At 42.9% G+C, this 18,717-nt stretch overlaps 1 protein-coding gene across 2 annotated transcripts in view; it reads left to right on the top strand.

The window, feature by feature from the left end:
- Positions 1-18,717, top strand: part of CDHR1 (cadherin related family member 1) — a 712,137-nt gene that overhangs the window by 582,596 nt on the left and 110,824 nt on the right. For both annotated transcript variants that reach the window (XM_069610819.1, XM_069610820.1), the window contains exon 15: positions 5,710-5,938. In XM_069610819.1, the coding sequence (XP_069466920.1) occupies positions 5,710-5,938 (229 nt within the window). The remainder of the gene's footprint in view (positions 1-5,709; positions 5,939-18,717) is intronic.

Below are 18,717 nucleotides of genomic sequence, written 5' to 3'. Positions count from 1 at the left end.
GGTGGTTGGGTGGTTCATTGGTGGGGCTAGGGGGTGGGCATGCTGGGGTTTGGAGGGTGGAAGAAATGGGAGGAACAGGAGTCTTAGGATGGTTGGTGCACCATCGGGCTCCTCTGGCTAGGGGGTTGGATAGGGGGTGGGGTGAGAGTGTGGTGGAGAGTGGGATGTTTGGGATGGGAGGGTTCCTCTGGCTTGAGAGTTGGATAGTGGGTGGGGTGAGAGCGTAATGGAGGGTGGGGTGGTTTGGGATGGGCAGGGTAAGGAATTAAGGGGTGGGGGGAGGAAGGCACGCCAGAGTTAGGCTCTTACCCTGGACCTAGCTGGGTGGGATGGACTCATGGCGTGGCAAGGGCGGAGTAAAGGCTTGGTTGTAATATTAAGAGGGGGAGTTTGACACACTGGATTCAATGTACAGTGAAGTTAATGGGGTGCACTCAATATTGCTTGACTCCTATAAATAGCTGCACAATTCGGTATAGTAAAATTTAGTGCATTTAGGGTACACCTAATGTTGTTGGGCACACTTCCTAAATGCAAGCTTCAACACAGTGGTCTTACTAGGGTACAACACAGTGGTGTTACTAGGGTACACTCAGTATTGTTGGGTGGACTTTCTAAATTCAAACTTTAACATAATCTAGATGCTAGACTCAATACAGAGACGCTATTAGGGCACACTCAATGATGTTGGGTGCACTTTCTAAATTAAAATTGTATCACAGTCTAGATGTAAGATTCAACACAGTGAGGCTATTAGGGCACACTCAATGATACTTGGGCACACTATCTAGATGTGAAGCTCACCAGAGTGAAACCATTTTTGGGCACACTCAAAGATCTTGGGCGCACTTTCTAAGTTCAAATTGTAACATTGTCTAGATGCAAGATTCCATACAGTTACACTATTTGGGCATACTCAAAGATGTGTTTCCAAAAGTTTCTAAAATCAAACTTTTAACACAGTGACGCTATTTGTCACACTTTCTAAGTTCAACTTTAACGCAGTGACGCTAATAGGGCACACTCAATGATGTTGGGAATACCTTCAAATTCAAGGTTTAGCACAGTGACGCTATTAGGCACAGTTTCTAAATTCAACTTTAATGCTATTAGTGCACACTCAATGTTGTTGGGAGCACAGTCTAGATGCAGTTTCAATATAGTGATGCTATTAGAGTACGAATAATCGTTTTACCTTAATATGTGGCTGTACAATGTAACACAGTAAAACTTTTAGGGTTTTTAAGTAAGAGTGGTGGGCTTTCTGCTGTGAACTAATTGCTTCAGTCCCCACAGTTGCCACACTTACTTTTTGGCTGGTGCTGGTCTACAGCAGTCTACTGGCTTCTTGCTTCTCCTGAAGATACCTGCAGATACGATCTGGAGCCGCCTTAGTAGGAGCGCCCTTTGCCTCGGGCCCTTCGCCGCTGGGCTGTCAGGAAGGGGGCTGCCCAGGGATGGTCAGTTAAGACCAAGGGGATCCACCAATCACAGCCCGTGGGTGGGGTGGGAGGCGGGGTGCAGCTGGAGAAACCAGGAAGGAGATACTGGAGGAGAGCCTACGGAGCTACCAGCACACGGGCCTCCCAAACACTAGAAAAACACAAATTAGGCCTGTTTTGGGGTTGCACCTCCAGTACCACTCACCTGCTTTCCAGTATTGGCAAAGAAAGCAGCATGCAACAACGCAGTGCTAGACTCTATAAGCGACGAGGGATTGGCCAATCACAGCCCTTTGGCGGGGTGGGAGGCGGGGTGCAGCGGAAGTAACCAGGAAGGAGATACCAAAGGAGAGCCTATGGAGCTACCAGCACACGGGTCTCACAAACACTACAAATACACAAACTAGGCCTGTTTTGGGGTTGCGCCTCCACTACAACTCGCCTGCTTTCCAGAAGTGGCAAAGAAAGCAGAATGTAGCGACGCAGTCGCTAGAATCTATAAGCCATGAGGGCTTGACCAATAACAGCCCGTCGGCGGAGTGGGAGTCGGAATGCAGCGGGAGAAACCAGGAAGGAGATACCAAAGGAGAGTGCACGGAGCTACCAGCACATGGGCCTAACGAACACTAGAAAAACACAAATTAGGCCTTTTTTGGGGTCGCGCCTCCAGTACCACTTACATGCTTTGCATTAGTGGCAACAAAGCAGGGTTTTTCGGTGCACTATAAGGACTCTGTTACTGAGTATTGGTTTTATAAGTGTGGCAGATTGTGCCCATCTCTACACTCCCACTTGTTTGCTCACTGATTGCTGTATCACCTGCCTCTCCGACTATCTGCTGGTTTCTCACAACAAAATCATGTGAGTGAGACTCCCAAAAGTTTCCCTCAGGGATTCCCAGCCTCCCTTGCTCCTCCTACCAGGTGTAACCTAATGGCATACGTCTGGTTTACTTACTTCAAGGGATGGACATTGACTAGTCCATCACTTCAAGGTGAAGACTGTGTTAGGGGGATCTTCTTCTGCTAGATAAGTATGGCACAGTGAATTCTTCAGAAAACATGTTTCCTTTTAATGTGGGCATCAGCTTCATATAGCATCAATACAACAATATTGAGGTACACACGTTACCTTCAGTGCAGCTGTCTTGCCCTGGAGTTCATCTATTTGCCATGCTGCTATTTTTGAATCCCTCAATAAATGCGTGCAACCATCCAAATATTAGTATGCCAAAACTAATTTGGTAGTGTAGCCATCCCATGAGAAGAAAACAGGATAGAAAAACCATGATATAGTGAAGATCATAATACATCATTTACCAATTGAACTCAAACTGTTTGTAAAAACAACAAATAAAGATAGGCCCGTGACATATTTATCACGCAACTTCAGTGCACTATAAATGCTAGTGTCCATTATTGTAAAGGTTATTTAAAACATCCCATTGCCTGAGAATGCTTAATGAAATTGTTATAATTAAAAATGCATTCGTCCCTCAATGCATGCATCTACCAAAACATCATGCAACATTAAATAGATCATTTAAAACACTTACTGTTACTGATGTAGAGGAAGTTTGACTATCCGAATGAATATGTAGAAAGAGATTTGGCATTGCAAATATACATGAAAACTGTTTCAGTCAGTGAGAACAAGCCATCAGGCACAAACACGGATAAGAAAGTGAGAAATGAGAAATGCTGTGCTGCTCTGCATTGGGGGTGAGAGAGCGTGTTCCACGTTTCGCTGGTGGCAAGTGATTGCGTCGTGATGTTGGGAGAGCGCAGGGGTCCGGTGGCCACATGCATCAAGAGCAGGGACGTCTGCTTTGATGTGTGCTGAGAGAGCAGTTGATTTAACTAAACCAGGCTGACTGGCGATTACGTTGTGATTGCCATGATGAATAAGGCACAGTTGTGATATTCAGCGCATGCAGAAAAACGTGATGTTCCCCAGAAAACAGGATTACAATACAGCCCTCTGAGGTGCAGAGAAGGTGTACAGATGATTAATAGAGAAACATTAGATAGGGCACCATCCCTATAAGTAGGTGCAGAACGTTTTTTCCCCTCCAAAATAACGCACTTAATCTGAATGCAATGAATTGTAGTTTGAGATAGATGGGGAAAAAACAAATACAAATCATTAACCTCCCCTGTTTAAAGGGGCCTATTAGGTTCCCTTGTGCTCCAGAAAAAGTTGTTTTCCTTGCATAAGGTTCACCCAAAATAGAAATAGAGAAAATATGTCTAGCACAAGCTGGTTTGCAACAAAATTATGGAAAATGTAAGGTTTCTATTGCTAGCATGTGGAATTTCTAACTCTGGTGCCCCTGCTGCTAGAAATACTAGAAATATATATATTTTTCAATTTGTGTTTTTTGGGGTCTAGAAAAACTAGCCCACTTCTCTTTAAGGTTGGTGTTGAACGTATATTGGAGTGTGGCATCGGGGTACTGCAGTATGCCTTCTCCTGTATTGCAGTCTTGTTTGTATGTTTTCCCTTCGAATCAAGCAGGTCTGCTAGCCGTTCTGTCTGGAGTCTGGTATTTCCCTTGGGAACTGTTAGGTGTATCCACCCACGTTCAAGTTATTATGCTGCAACATTTGGTGCTGTGGGCTTAGAAAATCCAAGATGGCCGAAAAGCCTGATTCAAGGAAATACTTGCGTGGGAAATAGGGTACTTGTGCCTCGTACTGCGTGCGTAATCCCGTTCGCCGATTCATGGAATGGAATGGCGGGATATTCCATGGACTTGCATGGATTACACATAAGCTCTGTACGGCTCTGGAGCGGCCAAGTGCCTTGCGCAAGACCCCACGCAGAGCAGGGGTGAGGTCTGCGCAAAGGGCGGATTGGGGGCAGAACTGGAAAAGTGAGGAAGAACAAGGGAAAAAGTGGCATTTACGAGGGACGGGCCGGAAGCAGTCCATAGCATGCCCACAAATGCGCTCCGAAAAGTGTATTCATGGATGTGACCATGCAACCTCTCATTGGCAAATACACATGCAAATCCCTCGACCTTTCCGTCACCTGAAGGTAGGTGTAAGGACACTGGCGCATAGGATTCACAGCATGGAGGTGAGTTTTCATGTCAGGTTTAAGAATGCGTGCATGCAGACGGTGTTCCAAACGGACTTAGGGGCATGCATATGCTGCATATTGGGGTTCTAGCCTGGGTTTACGGGGGCTCGCACACAGAATTTCTGAGTTATACCCATTTTATGAAGTGTCATACGCATGTTGTCGTGGTGCCGGCAACAGTTACGGGGGACCCTGTACAGGGGCTCTGAGATGCAGGGCTGCTTCTGGGGGACCCTACACACTGTTTGAAGGGTGTGAGTATTATGCAAGGGTGAGTGCACAAATTTAGCTGTTCTGGCTGTTAATGCTTTGCATGGGGGCGTTTCAGGGGCGTTCCGGGGATGACTGTTTCTTTGCACTGTAGATTCCATGAATACGCAAGGCGCATATTTTTTATTCTGCACGAAGTCTTGCGCAGTGTCGTTCTCGGCGCGTGGCAATTGCAGGACAAATGCACACTTTTCCATGAATTGGGCCCTTAATATCAATGGGATGGATCATTTATTTCGCCAAAGCTCCTGGTTTTACTTAGTACATGAATAGAAGATATTGAAGAGGTTATGTGTACAAATTGTCTACAAATTCAATGCTGAAAGTCAGAGCAATATTTACAACTATAAACTGTTTGGGTTGAACAGGGGCAAATGTAATGTTGTTGTGCAAATAACTATGATACGAGGCGGCATGTGGGTGGTAAAGAAAAAGTCCATTGTATCAGCTGGCCATGGTTTCGAACCCCAAGTTTCTTCCTGTCTGGTGTTTGTCCATCGGAAAAAGAAGGAACTTTACTGGCCACACAAATTGTGGTCTTCTGGTATGAGCTTGTTCTGTACACTCACCCACCACACTTCTCTATTACTGCAAGGTGGTTGCACTGGTACAGATATATATAAAAACAACAATGAACTAGCACTAATATATTGCAAACACTGTTTGTACTTGTTATAAATGCACTAAACCTCACTATTAAATTATGATTACATTTTTTCATTAATTCACATCTGTTTTGTTCACTTCTCACGTACTGTGTTGAACACTTATTGTGGTTTAATAGAATCCCTTTTTGATAGCACTGAAAGCATTTGAGTCTCTGACTTTCTTTTAGTCTGCCAGAAATGTCCGCATTTGGCTGACAGTGTGGGATTTTAATGTAAGGGTATGACTTCCTGTTTTCTGATTATAGATTTCTGATTCACCCATCAACTGGAATCATCTACACCCAGCCCTGGGCCACGTTAGATGCAGAGATCAGCTGCAAATACAACTTCTATGTAAAGGCTGAGGACGCAGAAGGCAAGCACAACATTGCAGAGGTGTTTGTGACGGTTCTTGATGTCAATGATCACTATCCAGAATTCCTTGAAAGCATCCAGGAGAAGACTCTCATCATCGGCTCGCCAGTGAGAATAGAGGTGGGTCAGGCAATTAAATGTTCTTACACTCACAATCCGTGCAAATGTGTGTGTCTCACTCTGTGCGTTAGAGAAAAAAAAAACATTGTGCCAGCCGTTCTCCACATTTGGAAGATGACAGTGTGGTTTGATGTCGAATGCCATTCAACAATCCATTAACTGGCACATTTTGGCTTTCAAAAGTTCATAATGTAATCAGAGAGAATATTGATTCACTGTCTAGTCTTCTCCAAATTCATCTAATCTGTTCCAAATATATTCCTCACCATGCATATATTCTACACCAGGATCATCTCTTTCCTCTCTTCTAGTGCCCCAAGCGTGTTTCCCTTTCCCATTGTTTACATACATTCACCTTTGACCTCTTAAAGTCTCTCTAAACTACATTGCCCATCATGCAGATCTAGAGATTAATTGTGTAATGGTGTTGCCAGTTGTAATATGCAGTGGGCAACGAAAGTTGTTGCATTGAAACGGGTTACAAATGTACTGGTTTGATCAAGGAACTGGGTATTGCATATTCATTACAGGGACTCTGAAACACGCACAATTGGGGAAAAATAAAGACACGTGATATAGGGGCTAGCTGTCATGGACAGGAAAACATGCATACATGCAAAGAAAGAAAATGGGGGAAGGAAGAAAGGGCGACTCAAGGTAGAGTAAACAAACATCAGTTGAGTGACAAAAAAGAGACAAAAGGGGAGCGAGGAATTTGAGGATGGGGTTGCATACAGTGCTATGTTAGTATGTCAATTGTTTGCTGAGATCAACAGCTTCGTGTGAGCTCCAGAGCTTCAGCAACTTCTGGGTCCAAAATAATATTGATAGATGAGCATGTTGCCCCCAAATTCTCTCTACATTTCAATTCATCTGTAGTGTTCCTCTCCCACAACCTATGATTACCCATGTTTGCCCATCTCCACCCAGGAGTTTGTGACTAGCCTCATTTCATGAATAATGGCCATCCCTGTAATCATATTCCCTCTTAACTGAGCAAGGGAGCTATTTTGAAAAATGCAATTAGGATAGCTATTTGATGTTTTGGGGAATATTTCAAACAACAAAATAACAACAATGTTTCTTTGACTTATGGCCATATATTAGGTTTTGTGTTGGGCCAAAGGTAGGACTTGGCCTCAACTAGCTCTATTGCTTCGATGGGGTTCCCTACCTAAGAAAGTAAATACCAAAGGTGCTTGTTAGGACATCTTACATAATACAATACTGCCCTCTGTCCAAACCAAAACTACCTTAATGGCCCTACCACTTTAAATAAAAGAAACAAAAGTAGTACCAATTAATATTCTCACTTGGTTGTTGGGTGGTGCTTGACCCCCTCCCACTAAATGTACTTCCAAATGTCCTTCTCAGCATCCTAGACCCTTTGCCTCTTGTCAAGTTTGAAATGATTCCCCTTCTCCGGTTTTTCCTTCACAATCTTTATGATCCTCAGAGGAAAAACTGAAATCTTACTTTTAGACATTTGTAGACCTTAGGCACGACAGTTCTCAAAAGTTATTTAATTCAAAGTAACAGTGCAGATTGCTGTGCCCTTCCATACGCTCTTGACAACCTTTACATGTGTATTTCCCCCTTGTTTTATTGGGTTTTGTATAGTTGAAGTCATTTTGGTAGCCCCTTTAGCTCTCCCTTTTGGATCAGTTCATATTATTGTTTGAGGTAATTTCTGGTGGTCCCCTTTAGACCTATGGATTATGCTGCCCAGTGTTCATTAAAATGTTTTGTCTTTTCTATATAGCTTTGCTTATTTGGTTGACTCTGACCTCTGTGTTTTGATCCTGTATCATTTCTGGGTGAACTAGCCTGCATGACTACACCCTGCAAGAGTGTTTTCCTCTGCTCAGTTTGACCCACACACATGTCTGGGGTATACTCTTCTGGCTAACCCCCTTGGGATATTTTTCTTGTGCTCTGCTTACTAGGGGTCCCTTTAGTCATGAGGGATTTTGGTTCCCCTCTTTGGGTCTTCTTCACTGTTCGGTTTGACTCGCACCCACTTCTAGCAGATTCCCTTCAGGCTCTCCCTGTGAGTTATTTATCTTCTGCTCTACTTTGTAGGGGTCCTCTGTATCATGAAAGATATTCCATCTTCAGGTCTTAAGTGGGAGTCTTCACTGGGCTCGTTTGGCCTCTAAGCTACATGTTTCCACGGCTCACCACAGAGCAGAGCTGCCCTTCTCTCTCTCTGGATCACACACTGCTTACGTGCTGCTCTGCTCTCTTCTCTCCCAGAAGGGGCATTCGCTCCATTGGTATCCTCCTTCTTGGGATGCTGGTTCCATGTTTCCACTAGTAGGTGCCTGTTCACGGGATGCCAGTGTTCAACCTTGTCTGTGATGCAATGGCTTGAGGATAGAGCTCCTGGGCTCTTGGCCCACATCGTACGGGCTATGGTTCTTCCTCCAGGCAGCATCCAATCTGTGTGGCAGCGGTGGTGTCTGCTCTGCAAGACTTTTCCTCCAGCTGAACGAATTCACAACAGCTCTTTTCTCTCTCTTGGATAGGGTATGATTCTTAATCTTTGATGTCTTGAGGTGAGAGCCATAGTCCCATTGGTCTTAGGATTTTAGGTTCCAGGAGGGGTCAACATCCGCACCAACCATGGGCAAAGGCCCTATTAAGTCAACATTTCCCCCTATTCCCATATATGCTGACAACACTGTGTTCATCAGGTTTAAGGGAGATCTTACAATCTGAAGAGATCAGGAGTCCTTGTCTCCAATGGGGAATCACTCATAGTGAGATCCCACTTGCCCAAACACCTATGGATGGTTTTGTGTAGCAGGCTCACCTCCCTAATCTCACAGGGGACAACACCCCCTTGGGGAGAAGGGATGCATTGCCTGGATTCATCAAGGTTTACTCTCCCTCTTTTCAAAATGCATCCGTGAGCCTTATCTGGAGCTAGTTTCCCTTGTACTTTACTTTGGGACCTTGCTTTATTCCCATTCAATTTGCACCCAGTTGGTAATGGACCCAGAGCCAGGTTGGTCGTGGGGTGCATTTTTCCTTTTCGGATGATTTGAACTGATTGATCAAGGAATGCCTTATAGGATTTTAGAATTGGAGATCTGTCTTTAGACAGTTGCCATGGTGCACCAAATCTTCTTGCATTTTTTATGTCAGTTTTCTGAAAAAATATGATTGACCATTCATTTTGTGATTACCTTTTTTTGACCCGCTTCATCTTTAATCATCCCTTGGTCTAGCCAATCATCTTTTGCCAACCTTACCATTTGTGCTGTTATGATTTCAAAAGTGGAAAGAAAGGACAATCATCACTGCTCACAATCTCTGATGCAAATTTCTAGTGATACAAACATGTACATGGACCACTTGAAGTGATCAAACACCAAGTTAAATTGGTTCCATGTAATAATGTCGCCACAAAAATCTCACCATGCAAAAATATTGCCGAAAAATGGCCGTTTTTTGTGGCGACATTATTGCATGGAACATGCGGTGGACACCCCCGCAACCCCCAAACTTTATTTTTTTCCCAAATTTTTTTTTGTTGCCCCTGTCCCCATATATATGGTCACCCAAATAATATCGCCACAACATTTTCCCGGCGATATTATTTACGGCGACCATATATATGGCAATATTATTACCTGGTACCGTTAAATTCCAATTCTGGACAAGTGCAGGATCAACGTCAGTAACAATAAGTAGGGAAGAAAATCCTCTAAGTGCAGGTAATCATATCTAGTGCAGTGGTGAGGGGCATGGAGTTCATATTAGTAGAGCAAAGTGTGGACACAATGCCCTCATGTCCACAGTATGGCCTTAGGCCACCGGGGAAGTGGAGAGGCACTAGTAGCATCTGTACCACACTTGTTTACTCTGAATACTCCCTGAGCGTGGAGATGCAGTGAGGTAGCACAAATTACACCGCAGTGTAAAAACAGGTTACAATTTGCATAAAGAAACAGAACTCCTAGTAATATACTTACTTCATGACCCGTTCTATTCTTGTTCAATGCCAGTTCTACTTCTTTCTTATTACTACATGATTGACTTTTCTTTTAGCAAAACATGTTTATATCAAGTCAGATGGGTTAGCAACATGTTGACATAAGTGTTGTTGCATGACTGTTCCTGAGAAAATATAAGATTAAATAGGCAATTCTACTGTGTAAGAAGAATTATTGTTGTGTTGCGCGAGGATGTGCATTCAGATCATGCACTGCATCTTTGTCGCGGCTGCCTTTTGGGCTGAGCATGGATAGGAGAGAAGGGAATGCTGGAACCCTAGACCAATTACAATACTTCTCCCCAGGAGATGCTTATCCTCCTCTGCATAAAGTTTGAGTGATGTGGATGTGGCATGTTCCAATGCACAAAGTGAGGCCACACGTGGACTGATCCTGGCCTAATCTTCAAAGTCAAACGCCTGGAAATCAGCATACAAGTAAAACATATCATTTCTCTCGTGTGCGACGTGATCTTTCTTACTCTCTAAGCATGTTAAAACAGGACCTGTCCACATTTTTCTGCCTGACATAAGAAACGTAGCATCTGCAAAACTTGATCAAGTCCTTTGCTTAAAAATGCCATTATCTTTCCTTTATTTAAATCAAACACCTCTTTGCCAGAAGGTATTTGGAATGACCAACTAGTTGTAGAACAGAAAACGCTCGGAGAAATATAAGGTCTAATTGGGGGTGCATGATTCATGTTACATTAGTACCTCAGAGAATGGCTTATATGTATCTGATTGGGGAAACTTAAAACATTCACCCGCCATTAATAGACTCCCTAAGACCTCTGTTGACCTCTTCCAATAGCACAGCACTGGAGCTGCTCTGCCACTGGTCTCTGACTCTCCTCTCTCACCCACCCTTCAGTTCTTGATAAGAGCCTTCCTCCTCCATCACACTGCTGCTGGCTCCATGCATTATGCCAGAAATGTGAACTTTACCTTGCACCACCCCACAGCTGGTGCAGACTCCCCACAAGAGATTTGCACCCCTCATCCACAACCCCAAAGCCTATACTGCACCCCTCATACACAAATCCACAAGCCTATACTGGGGTACTAACTGCTATAAACCTGTCAGCAGGGGGCTTATTTTGCATCTAGCACACAACCCTCTAACTTAGTCCCCAGGCTTATACCAGAAGGTAAACTCCCTCACCTCCCTCTGGGTTTATTTCTTATTTATTGGCCATATTAATCATATTAATACTGCCTACACTGTCTATGAGTAAACCCTGCAAAGAGGGAACCAACAGGTGGGTAAAACCACATTCTACTTGTGGCAATGCATCTGTTACAAACAGATCTAGCTCAACCCATTGTATTGAGTCTGTTTGTAAATTGCTAGATTCCACATTTTAGTGTTAAGCAACCACTCTGATTGAATTTCTGGGCTGGCCAAAGGGAATGGGACAATTATTGATGGCTTTAAACCTACCTATACCTTTTGTGTTTTTGCTTCTGAAACTTGCTAAGTTACTCAGTTTAAGGGATCAAGAGTAAGACTCCTACACAGTGGCATGTTTGTTGTTTGCTATAGGGGTCATCACAAGTTGTGTGGTATCCCAACGGAAAATCCGCTGGGATACTGCCCAATGCAAATAGTGTTAGCACAACTTAGTATCTGGTGCTATTAGTTGCGGCAATGCTGTTACTCCCCATTTTTTGAAGAGTCCATAGGACTCTATGTGGCAGCATTGGCGCAATTACCGCGGCACAAATTGCACCGCGGTAATTGCGCTGTAAACGGGCAAAAAGTGGCCAGATTTTCCTCTAGCTCGAAGCTGGAGGTAACTCTCAAACTTTCCACCAAAACTCGGGATTGGGAGAGCAGTAATGCAGTGGTAATAGCGTTACCGGTGCATTTTTACCGCTCCATCCAACCCGTGATGAGGACTTTATTTCTGAAAAACAAGAGGGTTGGGAAAAATTCTATCTATCCCTGATCCTAAGAAGGGTTCACCAGCCTCAACAAAACTAAGGAACATCTGCGTCAGGATGTTAAACAAAAGAGCGTCCTCCGTCCTGTGTCCAAAAACCCTAATCTGACCCTTACATTCTAAAATTAATATAATGTGCACAAGGGGATTTCTATAGACTATGTATTCATAGCCTTCTTTCAGAGTTCTAAAAATATAAAGTTTAAGGTGCAGAAAATAAAGAAACAAAATTTCACAAGGAAAATGGATCCTCCCTTCCCCAATGTTTCTTCTTATCCTTATGTATCTATCCGGTGCCTATGGATAAAGTTGAATAACATTTCACTATTCAACAAAAGTAGGGCTCCTTCCCTGTGTTTCTCTTACCTTTTTAAGGCTTCCCTTTACAAGTTTCATGAGAATGACTTCTCTCTTGAGCTTCTCTATCTTTCTTTAAGCATTTACGCTTTTTAAGGAAAAATTCCTCTTTTCCCTTGTATTCCTTCAACCTTCAATGCTTTACTTTAAATATTCACATTCTTAAATGATATGAATCTTTTCATAAGTTTCCTTTACTCATATGGTGCTCTTTATTTCAGAATTTCAAGGGGGATTGGCCTTCCCTTGTTCTTTCATTTGAACACAATTCCTTTTTAATTGTTCACGTTCTTCACACTTTGTATCTTCCACCTGCTTTCTGGGCGTATCGCTCTACCCTCCTCCATGGGTTGCTCTTCTTTATGTCTTCTTTATGTCTTTAAGTCCCTGGTGTACTCTCCTGACAAGGTATTTACTCCTTTCTCACTGACTCCAAAAAGACGTATAATTCTTCCATTTTATGTATTGGTTTGAAACTTTTCCCAACTTCAGGTTCACCTCCTTTCCCACTTCTGGTTTACTTTCCTGCCATGATGTCTCAAAGTTCACTTCTCCTGGTTTACTCTCCTGTCAGGATATCACAATGTTTCACAAAGTTCACTCCTCTTGAGGATTTGAGCACCAGACTCACTGTTTGCCTGGTTCACTAACCTTCCAGGGCTTTTCCATTCTCCAACTACTTTCTTTGTTATCCACAAAACAATATTTTCTAAATATTGGGTCACCAACCCTTTCTCATTACAGTTCATTACTGCTTTTACATCTTCCTTCAGACATTATTTTTTAAAATTATTATTATTATTATGTTATTTATTGAGCACAGACCTAGCTTCGGGAGCAATAGAGTGCTTTAGGTATACAACAATACAGATACATAACAGAGCACTTTATAGAGGTATACAACAGTAAAAATGCATAACAGAGCACTTTACAGAGGTATACAACAGTAAAAATGCATAACAGAGCACTTTTCAGAGATAACAAAAGAACAGATATACAGCAGAGGGTAGGATACAGAGGGGCAGAGAGGAGGGGTACAGATGTACCGGGTGGTGGGGCGGAGAGGGGCTGGTGGCATCTAGTGAGTTGGGTAGCGCAATGGGTGATGTTATGATCTAGGTGTTGAGGAGGAGAGACTTCTTGAAGAGGTGGGTCTTAAGTTCTTTTCTGAATTGTAGGACCGTGGGGGCCAGTCAGATGCTGACGGCGAGGAGGTTCTATAGTCTTGGGGCGTAGGCAGAGAAGGCTTGTTTTCTGATTATTTCCTTTTTGCAGAGGCAGATTTCAAAACTGCACGTGTCCTGGCTCCCTGATGATGTGCTGTCCACCTGAGATGCTGTGTTTCTCCACAATGTAGCTGGGTGAATTGAGGGTGACTGCCTTATAGATGATGTAGCAACACTTAAAGGTGACTCCTGCACAGTGGGAGCCAGTGAAGGTCTATGATGGCCGGGGTGATGTGGTCATATCTGCGTAGGCCCTTAATGAGGTGTGCTGCCGTTTTTAGGACACCTCTCAGGGGCACAAGGGAGGACGAAGAAAGGCCTTTGATGAGTGCCTTGGCCTCATCCGGGTGTGATGGGACCAGTGCTTTAACACTGGATCTAAAGCTGTCCGGAGGAACGAAGGGCTTGACTTTCCACAGAAGGGAGAGCTGATACCAAGCTGTCTAAGTTTTCTTAGATATGTGTGTCTTGAAGGAGAGGTGTTTGTCGATGTGGAACCCGAGGGACTTGGCGCAGGAGATGAGCTCGGGTGTGAAGCCCTCAGAGTTCATGGTTGATAGCCAGATCTGATAAGGGGTCCTTGACCATTTTCTAGCACTGTTCGCACTAGCACCAATTCCTGTTTTCAATCGTTGGGTCACCAACCTGTTTCTAATATTGCTTGTATCAGCATCAACTTCTTCAATGGTGTTATTTAGCAAGACACAGCATTTACCTACACGGGTTCCGGTAACCCGTTTGCTTTGTCTGGATTTACCGGGCGGCTTCAGTGTTCCTCGTATCTTCCCTTCTCTCTCTCTCTTCTTCAGTTTGCTGACTCAGCATGCTTCCTGTGAGCTGGTAGCTTTTACTTTGCCCTGCTCGGCTGCGCACGGCTCTCGCTGCATCGGGCCCTCAAGCAGTAAGCTTCCTTCAGTTTGACTCTCCTGCATGCCGTTCGTGGCAGCCTCAGTGCTGCTTCTGGTGGTCTGCTTGTCTCTGCGTTCTGACTGCCATCAGAACAAGTTACCGACAGAGCCAGCCTCTGCCTCTCTCTTATGTTCTCTCGGCTGTGTCAACTTTAAACCTGTCAGCACGGTGTAACGCGTTCCAAAGACTAGAACACGGCATTGGTTTACAGCTTCTGGTCATCTTCATTACTCAATCCCTCTTCTTCGTCTGAGCAATGATAAGGGGGTGAGTGGCACATACAGTGTTTTGACTGCAGTAAGGTGGGATTTCTTCATCTAAACCACAGTAAGCCATGTATGTATTTTGCAGAGGCATATATGTGTCATTTGGTATTGTGACTATTTTGATCTAGTATTGTTCTGTACCTCTGGAGTTTGTCTTCCCCTATGTGATCCTCCCACACATAGCCACCCCCACTGTCAAAGTCAGGTAGATCCTGCCTTTCCCTGGCCATGTAGGAGAGGCTTCCTTTCAGAGAATCATTGGCAATATTGATAGATTTGTCATATCTGTAAACATGTTAGGAGTATATTGTTCCAGCTTAATAGCGGTTACATTACAGTAAAACAATGAATATTGAAACAAGCATCTATTCTACACCAGGAACAACTAATGTTGGTATAACTTTAGAAAGAGTAGGCTATAGTTGGAAACCAAGAGATTTTCCCTATTAGGTCCCTATTTAAACAGTGATCAATGTTTATGAGCGCTCTATAGCTGCAACTAGATCCTCTTCTTGTCTGTAATGAATTGCTATGAAAATGTACAACAGATACTACCAAATACTTGCATTGAGAATCATGCTGTCTTTTTCAGCTCAACAGGTTTTTGATAATAACATCAAGTTGTGTAGCAACCAAGTTAAGTTACCGTAAAAGGATGATGGTAGGATTATCATTTTGTTTCCTACCTTATTGTTTTAACTGAGGTATGTGTAATGCACAGACATTTGTCCAACATTGGCATCATATATCTAGATTCTCACACAATCTACCAACTATTCCCAACCAATGCTTAACTAGATTCTTCATTCATCATGTATTGTCATGATGTACTCTTGTACTCCATCACGCGCCAGGCATTGCTATCATATAACATGTAATGCCATCAAAAGCTGAGCTACTCAAACCATTCACTGGTTATGTTACCAAGAGCACGGAAATGTATATCATTGGTATATCTTGGCATAGAAACTCCTGACATACACAACATTTCCATCCAATGGTCAGATTCTCACAAAATGTCAATGATATGGCCAGTTAGCAAAGAGTGCCAGGTTCCATTTGCCCAGTTAGTTTAGCAGTGCCAAATACAACAGCAGTGCCAGGTCCCTGTATGTCTGCAGTAGCCATTTTGAATGTTTCTGGAGTGATATTTTATGAACAAACATTTTAGGTCTCTTATCAACTGGGACTTATGTTAATCGAGTATGAAGTATTTACTTTCCAAAATGGCAGCTTGATTTTGGTTGTGAACCTTGCACTTTATGCATATTGTATACTAAGACATTTTGACATTGCCCCACTAAACGGGTTGACTAAGTTGGCATAGGAGCACATAATGGGGAATAATGGAGAATAATGCCGAAAGCAAGTGGTATAATTGCGACATTTTGCTTTTGAAACCTTGTATTTCAAATGTATGTGGCAGTCACGAATATCCAGAGAGACTATCTAGATAAACAGATTTGTAATGACCTTTTATAGTTTATTATGAAAGGAAATCGTTTTTGGAAAAATGAAAAGAGTAAGAAAGACAAGTCATTGTTATAGAAAAACAATGATTGCATCCTCAAGAAAAACTCTAGTCTCCTGTGACAGAAACAGGGCCCTTTCCAGTGTGGCTGCCTGGGGAGGACTGGCAAGATTTGATCTGTGGGGCAAGTTAACTTTTCTTGCCCTTAGTGCAATGTCCCAAACCCACAGTGCGGCGGCCCCAACTTCCAGAACAAGTAAACACAATACCACCCCCCACACACATTCTAAAGTATATATAAAGACATTATTGACATTACTTTCCTTTTATGCAAAATATTTTCCAGTTATGTTTGTGTTTTTTAGAGACATGGACCCCTGGAAATTCTCACACTTGCGAAACAGTAACATTATTTCACCAGGATAATATAAGTGGTCAAATGGGAAAGCTGGGATTTTAGCCCAGTTTTCATTGTGGTGCAGTTTGTAATGTGACAGCAGGCTACATCTCCTCCCAACCCGACCCATCTTTAGTTTTAGAACAATGTAAAGAGGTGGAGAAGCTAGAGAAGTCATTGGCAGAGCAGAACCATTGCTGAACCAGGGTGTCTAGGGTTGGATCTCAGAGCCAAACATGAGCTGGCATGACAAAAAGACCCATACTTGGCTTCCTGCCTCGCCAGCCCACAACACAAAACCCATACCTGCACCCTGTGTACCCACCCCACAATATAAGACCATCACTTGTCATCCTGCCTCCTTAACAGTATGCTGAACATAAATAGTTAACATTATAAATATTTGTAGCATAACACTACAGAGTACAAACCCATGTGAGTGAGGCTTCCTCTATAGATAGTTATGGAAAATGAGGCACAGTGACGAAAAGTGATTGACTCAGGACCACATAATGTATGAAGTGTGGAAGGTGGGGATTTGAACCCTGTCCTCCTGGTTCAACAGGTTCCAATTCAGAAAGCAGGCAGGGGGACTTCATCTTCTCTTATTCCATCTTCAATATTAGAAACAAAAAAAAAGCTTTCTGCAAAGTTGTTATTCAAGGGTTAAACTAGTATACTGTTCAATAAAACTGGTTTTCAAAGCATTATTGTGTGTAGGAGAGGGGAGTCTATTAATCATCTGTCTCCTGATGCAAATATATCTGCAAAACAGACTAAGATTATAATTATAATGAAAACGTACTATCATTATAATCTTAGTCTGCACAATTGTGTCTACTTTCATTGCAAGAAGTCACATGATAAAGCAACCTGAACAAACATAAGAGTAGTAGCTCAAACATATGTTCATAAAGCAAGTATGCATCACTCAGAAAAAAGAAAGGGGGTCAAGCCAGTCCCACAATCGGGTGCAGTGGCATGCAGGTCAGGCATAGATCAAAGCAACAGTAAAACCGCTGACCTACCCTTCCAGATGTGTACCTCAGTCTCATTAATCCTATTTTCCTTACCAATCATCCTCTGATGTACTTCCCTTGCCCTGCATCCTCAAAGCATGCCTATTTCTTACAATTAACTTTCAGACCTCCTTTTCCCTTTTGCTCCATCCTTTAACTATTAACTCAATCCCTTCCCTTACCTTGCACGCACCTCCTTCCATTGTCCACAATGCTCAGTCACCCATGTTTTGCACCCACACCCTTTAATGGCCCATCACAACTAGCCCATTCCTTGTCCCTTATCACATTACATTCTCTGGCTTACAGTTAGACAGTAGACCACATTGATTTGCCAGTCAGCCTCTGCCAAACACGACAAGAAACCGTGGCCGTGGTGTTGCTGGTAATTGTGGCTGTGGGGTCTGTATTCTTGTTTTTAGGAATTTTGCTCTTATGCATTTTAATCATCTATGAATTCACTTTGTATATCACCTTAAAATCTGTTGTACAATGTATGTTCTTTTAATTGTGATTAATTTTGTCTTACTGTTCTATAATTGTTAAAGGTTATTTTATAACCATATAACAATAATAAAATATTAAAACATAATAAAAATGAGGTCTGCACTGGGACAATTCAGAGTGAAAGAAGGCGAAGGGACATAGCTGTTTTTGTGCTGCCAAGTTGCAATTTCTTGGAAAGTCGGCTGCATATTTCAACTCACGGAAGCAAAGAGAACTGCAAGGGGAATACGCATTGGACCTGGTGATGGAGATGGAGCAAGAGCGGCCTATTATAATTATGTGTGTTTTCAAATAAGGTCGGGTGTGTTTGTGTTTCAGTGTATTTGTGACAGTGTAAAGTGCAGGTGGAAGGATGTATCTGGGTTCATGTGACTTTGTATGTACATATCTTAATCTGGTGTTGATTTGGTTGTGTGTCTGTTGTTGGTCACATAAGAGGAGAGTGTTCTGGACAAGACAATGGAAAACAATCACAGATTTAGGGGGTCATTCAGAGTTGGGTGGTAACAGTAAAATCGTCAGTATTTGGCAAATACTGTTGCTTTTAACCATCTATCGAATTCAGGTTTTGATCACATACCTTTAGTGGTATTCCATGGGATTACCAGCTGTGGTATGTTAGGTGGACTATTTGCAGAAAATACACCTATTTTTACCTCCTCCTTGAAGGTCAAACTGGGC

Source organism: Ambystoma mexicanum, chromosome 8, assembly GCF_040938575.1.
Source record: "Ambystoma mexicanum isolate Mex_15411 chromosome 8, UKY_AmexF1_1, whole genome shotgun sequence".
Taxonomy (NCBI): Eukaryota; Metazoa; Chordata; class Amphibia; order Caudata; family Ambystomatidae; genus Ambystoma; species Ambystoma mexicanum.
The sequence above is the reverse complement of the archived record's forward strand: the minus strand, read 5'-3'. Positions and strand labels throughout refer to the sequence as shown.